The 8147-nt window shown below is 39.1% G+C and overlaps 1 protein-coding gene across 1 annotated transcript in view; it reads left to right on the top strand.

Annotated features, from left to right (window-relative positions):
* The window catches only part of DDX10 (DEAD (Asp-Glu-Ala-Asp) box polypeptide 10), a gene marked incomplete at its 5' end in the record, with an annotated part of 160176 nt that overhangs the window by 104346 nt on the left and 47683 nt on the right, over nucleotides 1–8147 (top strand). Inside the window, one exon of the mRNA XM_010011938.1 lies at nucleotides 6432–6488. Coding sequence (XP_010010240.1) covers nucleotides 6432–6488 — 57 coding nt within the window. The remainder of the gene's footprint in view (nucleotides 1–6431; nucleotides 6489–8147) is intronic.

Below are 8147 nucleotides of genomic sequence, written 5' to 3'. Positions count from 1 at the left end.
TTGTCCCCCCCCCCCCCCCCCCCCCCCTGCCACAATCCTCTTCCCATGCCTAGGCTGGGCAACCCCATGGTTGGCTAAGCCATGGCCCAGATGGGGAAGTTCTTGGGTGAGAATGCCCTGCACCTTACCCTTTGTACCCTTTCCTGTTGCAGCCTTGCTCCAACAGTAGCAATAGGCTCTGTCTCACTCCTAGTTCTGCTTTTGCAAATGATTCCTATTGATGACAGAGTAGTTACGATTTAAACATGTTTGGGTTAGAGTTTTATGAAGTAATGCTGAAAGTACTTGTACATACTGTAATAGAACACTGAGTACTGTGTTAAAAATTATAAAAAAAAATTAAAAAATATATATCCAATTAATAAAAATAAAAATAGATGCTAGACAGCACAAACCGTTCAGTATGCTGAAGATAAATGCACCCATGAAAAATAGTATTTGTATTTCACTAATATTTCAAACTACATTTGAAATCAATCAATACATTAATTCAGCAGAGAGATTGCATCATATTTCAAAGGAAATAATCTGAAGGGGAAAAAAAACTCAGTGTAGTATTATGCTCTTTATTAAGTGAAGCGCTTGAGTAGTCCTTCACTTTGAGGTGAAATTTGTCAGATTTCAGTGTACTTGTACAGGTGGTTTAATATGGTGCTGGGTGAGGATGATAAAATTCTCTCACGTCAAGTGTGTGCCAGCGTAGGAGCAAACCATTAAGGGAAGAAGGTTGCTGAGAGGAGCGTTTAGCTAAACGGCAAAGAAGAAAAGTATTAGCGATGTGTTAAATAAATCAGGAGGGTATTACTTTGTTAGAAAGCCTATCTGAGCCTTTTCATAGCTATTGCGCAGAGGCAATGCCGCTGTTATGTTCCAAATGCAGAGCTATTAAGATAAGGGGAATGAACACTGACAAGTGGGTTGACAAGCATCCCTTTTCAGTCTTAGAAGCAGGATCCATCCAGCCTCGCTCTGCTGCTGGGGGAGGCAAGGGCTTGCTCATTATTTGCTTTTCTTTCTTTTCAACAGCTGGATAGGCTACACTTAAAGCTTGAAGTGCCCTTGAATGTTTTCTAAGAGTTTTCCAGCAAAATTAGAGTTCTTGGCCTCATCTTGTTGATGTGAAAAATAAGAAAATGAACTAACTGAGAGTAGGTTGTTTGTGTACACCCTAATCAGATGAATGCCAGGAAAGCACAGCTGTGGGTGGAGGCTGAAGTAGTGCAGGATTAACTTCAGCTAAGGTGGAGTTGTAGCCTTCGTGTTGTAAGGAAACTTCTGTGCCAGGCTGCTTGTCCTGCCAGAGAATGTAATGGAGGAGTGATTGGCTCAGCTGCCCAAAATGCCGACCGTTACCTATCATAGCTTTTTGAGGTAACCTAGCAGCTTCTGCTGGGAGCTGCACGGTTTGCTTGCTGAGGACTTGGGTGCTGCTGGGTACTTCAATCTGTGTAAGTGCAGATAGTTGCAGGGTTTTCTTCCTCTTTTAAATCTGGTATATGAGAGCTGGGTATTTCCTTAAGAGTGGCAGCATTAAGACAGCTCAAGTGTCTATGACCTGTTTATAAATTCACACTCTTATATGGGAAAGCAGCCACAGTATCGGGTGAAGTGCATCTTCATTGGCCTCTTCCCTTTACTTTTCTCTAGAAAATACTAGCAATTTTTCAGTGCAGCTTCTGTTGACTTTGTCATTAAGATTTTGGTTCGCAGCTTTAAATGTTACTTTTAAACTGTTAAAGAATTTAATTCCTGATGTAATTCTCTTAAACTGTATTTTGTATTGCCTTAGGATTGCCTTTTTTCCAACTGCCTCTAAGACTTTTTCCAGTGCTTGTTGAATGCTAAGATTGCAACTGTGCTGTCTTTCACATGCCTTTAATGCCACACTTTTCCTATGTTGTCTTAAATAGGTCATGCTAGAGCTTGTGTTTCAGTTTTCCTACTTATAAGCGTGAGCACTACAGATGAGGTTTACATCATTACGTTAATATAGTTTGTTGCTTGAAGAGATTATTTAATGGATTTCTAAACCCAAATGCTAAGAGATTAAAACAAAACAAACACAAAATGATCAAAAAGCATTTGCTTTTTTTCCCTGAAGGTATTAAGATTTGTTTAGTTAATAGTAACCAATTTTGAACTTAATTTCCAGTTTGTTTGTGGTTTTGGGTTTGTGGGGGTTTTTTAATAATATTCAAAGAAATACTAATAAGTTGATTCAATTTTATCTTTCAGTTGGGAATGTTGATATGTTTTGGTAGTTGGAGCATTGCTTGCATGTCGTGATTTGCTAATCTCTATTATGACAAGACAAATATTAAACTGCATTGCATAAGCCAGGTTGTATGGGGCTTTGAGCAACCTGGTCTAGTGGACGGTGTCCCTGCCCATGGCAGGAAGGTTGGAACCTGAACCATGCTAGGATTCTGTGATTCTATGATAGCAGTTTAAAATGTAGCAATGGCCAAAAAGTGATTGCTGAAACAGAATTTTCTTGCTCATTGTATATTCAGTCCTACTCCATTCTGTTTAAGTAATTAATAAATAGTTCTCACCAATTCTGGTTTTCATTCCATCCACCTGTGCAGAGAAAAACCACCACAGAAGAGGGCACAGTTTGATTATGTGTTGGCTCATGTGTGTGTTGATTGTGTAGCTGAAAGTTAGTAATCTTGCTTTATGGGCTGGTGCCATATTTATTAGAGCTGGATTTTCAGATACCAAGTTGCGTGCAAGCTGACCAGTTTAAAATAAAAATAATAATAAAATTGTATTTTGCATGTAAGCAGCACAACCTTGCTGTGAAATCTGGGAGAAGACAGAAGTGGGACACCATAATGCCATTCATCAAGTCACTTTGCAGAGCATATCTGTGGTTTAAAATTTAGGTGGAAACCAGCTCTTGAATACACTGATGCCAGTGTATAAGAGATGCTATGAACTTTTGAACAGTTTCCTGCAGCACAGCTGCCTGGCTTAACCGTGTTCTAAAATACCAAGAGATAGTAAAACACCAAGAAGTGATACCAGGTGCTGGTATTAAGTAAGATGCATTTCCAAATGACCGCCAGATTTTTCCAGGCAAAAGAGTGATTTGTTCTGAACTTCAGCCACCTCTATGATCTGTTGTGTGGTAAACCATTACCTCAGCTCTTAAAGAGATTGTGTTGGTGGCTCCAAATTACTGCATCAGTATGTAAAAAGATCAATTATTAAAAACGCGGCATTAAAATCTTTCCTCAAGAACTCCCACAGGTTTTGATCATTTAAATAAAAAGACTTCAGATGACTCAGTTGAACATGAAATTTTTAGAGGAGATAGGTTTGCCCAGTACAGGAGCACATTACAAACTAGAGTTCAGCTGAGGTTGCTGAGATGGTGGTCCTGTGAGGAGAGACTGGGGGAGCTGGGCTTGTTCAGCCTGGAGCAGACACAGCTTCAGGGGGACCTGGCAGCAGCCCCCAATACCTACAGGGGCATCATGGAGGGGACAGAGATGGATCTGGTCTTTTCATGGGAGTGCAGAGCAAGAGGGTGAGAGATGATGGCGATAAGTTGAAACAAGAGATTCAGCATGGATGCAAGGGCAACTACTTCTGTGTGAGTACAGTTAGGCGGTGGCACAGGTTGCCCAGAGATGTGCAGTCTCCAGCTGCAGGATTCTGACTCAGCTGGATAAGGATCAGCACAGCTTGGCCTGACCTCAGAGCTGATCCTGCTGTGAGCAGGAGCTCGAACCAGAGACCCTTTGATGTTCCTTCCAGTCAGAATGATCCTGTGACTCTGTGAATGCCAAGAGTTGGTTGAAGTGTGTTAGCTGTGCTCCTGAAGACAGGCATGTAGTGTGAAACACAGTGGAAGTGGGGCTGATTTTGACACCGGCTTCTGAAATGTGTTCCTAACTACAGCTTGGTGCCCATGTAGCATCATGTGCAAAACCTGCTTTTGTTTTTCATTGTCAAGGCACCAAATCATGTCTCTCTCCCTCAAAAACTCCCAACCAAACAAAACCCACTAAAAAAACCAAATGAAAAACCCCAGAAGTCTTGACAGCATCCCGTTTGATTGCTGCTTTCTTGTTTTTCTCATGTATTCCTGATTTCAGTCTCTGCATCTATTAATAATCTTTTTGTGTCTTTACTGTTCTTTAGAGACTTACGTGTATTATGCTGTCTGGTTTACTACTCTTCTATGGCATTATGTCAATCTTCTGCTTTCATAGCTGTCTTTTCAGTGCTCTGTTTTAAATCCCTTGAGCAGGAGCTTTGACTGCTGCTGTATGGGCTTTAGCCTGTGGGTCTAGTTAAATCTTTTCATATACTGTAGAATTCTTATATCTAATTTTTCTGGACTATCAAATTTAAAAGCTGCTTTATCCTACTTTTTAATATCTTGTGTGTTACTCTCTAGCTGTGTTCCCCTTCACTTTTTTGATAGTAAAGTTTGAAAAGGATCACAGATTTAGCAGAAGAATCATAGAATAGTTAGGGTTGAAAAAGAATGAGAGAAGTGGTGACTCCAAAGAGCGAAGAACACACACTAAGCCATTTAAAAACAGAGTGGGTGGAAGTGGAAAACTTGAGTGAAATCGTTAGAAAAGCATTAAGTAAAAATGATCAGAAATGAATACAAATTTAACTTGAAAGAGAAGGAGTCGTAAGATGGATGACCATGTTATGACCATGAGGTCATGATGCTTAGGTCTAGCTTGTTGGAGAGCAGACTGGTTGTGTCTGTACCAGACAAGAATTGGTCCTGGTGACCTCTTTTGCCCCATATGATGCCCTTTGACCTTAAATGTAATTATTTTTTTTCTTTTTTTTTTCTTATTTAAACCTGAAATACGACAGCTGTTTTTTATCTGTCTACAGTGATGAGGTTTTTGTTTTGTTTCATAGCATGAGTTGAAGGCCAGGGCATGTAGCTCTTAGTGTATTGAGGTGTTTGTACCAGACAGCTTTGCACACAGGTGTTGGAGAAATGTGTAAAGCAGAGAGACACAAACCTTGTGCAGTTTTGTCCCTGTCGTTTGTGTGGGTGAGTGAACTCTGTTTAGTTTTGATTTGGAGAAGACATTAACTTACTCAGAGTTTGAAAATAAGCTAACACTTTTGTAGTTTGGGTAATCGGGAGAATAGAAAATGGCACATACCAGACAAACAGCTCAAAAGAAACTGAATTTAGACACCAATTTTAAGGATCTTGGCAGCTGTGTTCTCCCAGATCTACACTCAAATACACTGCTTTTCCAAACAACTTTGTGTGGTACCTACCAATATTCTTTGGTAGCATCACAGTTGTGATATGGCACCAGGATTGTACAGCTGGAACTGTAGCTTTCTCATTACTTCCATGAGTGAGATGAAATGTGTCTGGTCTTCAGCCTTCTCTGTGCTGAGATGTTACTCCTGGGCTGATGTCAAAGTAATGTCCCCTTTAATGTGGACTTGGTTCCAAATGTGCTGATGCTAAAAATGGCCTATTCCAGAAACATTTTTATGCTATCATAAAAAAGTTTCAATACCAGTGTCTTCAGCATCACTAAGACAAAAGAAAAGGAGGGAGCACTGTGCTTTTATGAGGGACCTCACCTCAAGTGCCCTTGCCTTGTGTCCTTACCTCATGAAATACATAATTTCAAGGATGTTCAATTGCAAGGACCTGACAGAGTCTTTACGAGAGATAATCCTTCAGTTGGTTTAAAAATAAACCAATCCCAATAAGAACAACAACCATAAAAGTAGCAATAGATGTCAATTGAATTAAATACCTTGGCCTCTATTGTATGCTCAGAGATCTGGCGGGCAGCTTTGGATGAGTTTTATCATTCTGTTTTGCTCATTTTCCCATAGCAGAATCAGTTTGGTGGAGGGGACTTAATGTTATGGTTTCTGAATTAATGCAATCACTTAGCAAATGCTATTGTAGAGTGTTTGTTAATAGTGGAGGTACAAAAGATAGCCAGAACATGTTTTAGCATTCAATCCCCAGTTGTTTTAGCAATTCTGAATTTAGGAAAATTATCATTTTAGTTTGTTAAATGGATTTGATTTCATATTAAGCCACTGAGAAATAAGTTGGATCTCTTGGTGCTATTTTAACTAGCCTGGTTTAGAGACAAATACAGACTTTGTCAAAATACTTAGCTGCATAATTCCTTTAATCAGTAAAGATAAAATGTGAGTTTGAATAATTCTTGTAGTTTTATTTCCTTTAAGAGCAAGAAGAATAAGTAATATCTCACTCAGATCTTTTTATTTATCATTTTTCATCAATAACATGTAGAGTGAGTACCACCAATATAGTATGCGTGAATTAAAAATATATAGATGGTTCAACTTTAATCTTAAACTATTAAAACAAACAAGAAACACCCAGCAAAAACCAACCCAGGAGCTTGCTTTAAAACTGTGTGTCTTGTTTATTTTAGGAGAAAAGGCTAAAAGAAAAAGCAGCAAGGAGAGAAGCCAGGAATAACAACGCACAGGTAAGGATTTTTGTTGTTTTGATCAAACTACTGATTGTGGGTTTGAAACTGTTTAATTATTTCATTCCTGCATTAATAAGCAGTGTTGTGATTAATGACTCTTTAAAGGCATTTTCTGTTTGCTTGCCTTTTTTTGTTCCCTTGCTCTGATGTGATTACAATGACTTGCTGTGGAAGGACACTGAGAAAGCATGAATATGTGTATGTGTATAAATATATAGAATATATGAAAGTCTTTTGGAATTGCAGCCTCTTTAGTCTGAGTTAAAAGTGTATGAAGTGACTTGCAATTTCAGCCGCAGTGCTGATGCCATTTTTCTTTGAGTGCCTGGCCATGTTTGTAACTTGCAGGCAGTAACTTTTTTTTGGGGTATGGGGTGTCAAATCTCATTTAAACCTGTTTCTGCTTAACCTTTTCTTTAAACAGCAAGTATTTACACTGAAGTTTATTCCTTCTCCTTGTTAGACCCACAAGTAAAACATTTGCTATCCTTTTCTTTAAATGTAACTTATTTTCTGGAGGCTGTTCTAGTTTTTTGTATTGCTTGTGATAAACTGTGATTTCGTTTAGCTGCAATGGTTTTCCAGAATATGGACATAGTAATGTGTCATTTCTCATGCTGCATCCCCTTACGCTACACACGAATAGTTAAGGTTTGTTCTTGGCAGTTAGCAAGTGCCTTACTCTCTTGAGAAAATCAGTAATGTTCTTTGTCCAATTTTTGCAAGCTGGCCATGTGGTGGGTGGCTTAAGTATAGGAAGATGCTTCCTTCTGTAGTTCTGAAGTGGAGAATAATTATAGTTGAAGATGAAAAGCCTAGTTATACTAAGTATTAAGTACGATTCTGTCTTCAGAGATGGCAAGCTGTGAGAGCTCTTGGCATCGTGACTCCCCAATCAAGCAATAGAAATTTTCTGCATGTAATTGAATGTATAGAGGTGCATGCTTTTTAATGTATTGAGCAATCATTTTAGGAAAATTATGGAATGAATGATTAACAAACATCTTAATATAGGGAGAAAACACTGATCAAATCAGGCTGTATTGCATTCGTAAATGCTGCTTGTTAATTTTGCTTCTTTTTAAGGAATAAAATGAAAAAACCCCAATGTCATGTTGTTCAGCAGCTGGAAAAATAAACCCATTCATTTCAAAAGGATATACTTGCTAATGAACTTCTCCAACTCTATTCTGTGGCAAGCAAATGGATCTCTGTGTTCTGCTGGAAAATGAATGAAGTTGATCTCTATTGAGAAATGATCCGTCCATGTGAGGGGTGTGTGTCCATGGGTTAAATGCAGAGCCTCACCCCCAAAACTGCATTAGACAAAACCACAATTTGATGCCCCTCTGCCCCTCTTCTGTGCACCACTTGCACTTGGAAAGCTGATTTACTAATCCTGATCTAGTGTGAGATTGGCATATGCTTTCTGTGAGAGTACCGACTGTGCAAATGTGCTACTACTTTGACTTAATTTTATTCCTGAAGTGCTTAGCTCACTCTCTTCAAGAAGGTGCAAGCCTCAGGAGCTGACATGTCTCCTTGATGAAAACTGTTGGGCTCTTCCTCTTATTTAGAGGCTTTTTTTTTTTTTTTTTTTGCCAGAACTGTGTGCAGCGAGTCCTGGGGTTCATTTCAGGGAAAATGCTTCCGCTG

The sequence above is a fragment of the Nestor notabilis genome, unplaced genomic scaffold (genome assembly GCF_000696875.1).
Source record: "Nestor notabilis isolate BGI_N333 unplaced genomic scaffold, ASM69687v1 scaffold903, whole genome shotgun sequence".
NCBI lineage: Eukaryota > Metazoa > Chordata > Aves > Psittaciformes > Psittacidae > Nestor > Nestor notabilis.
This window is presented reverse-complemented; position numbering and strand designations above follow the sequence as displayed.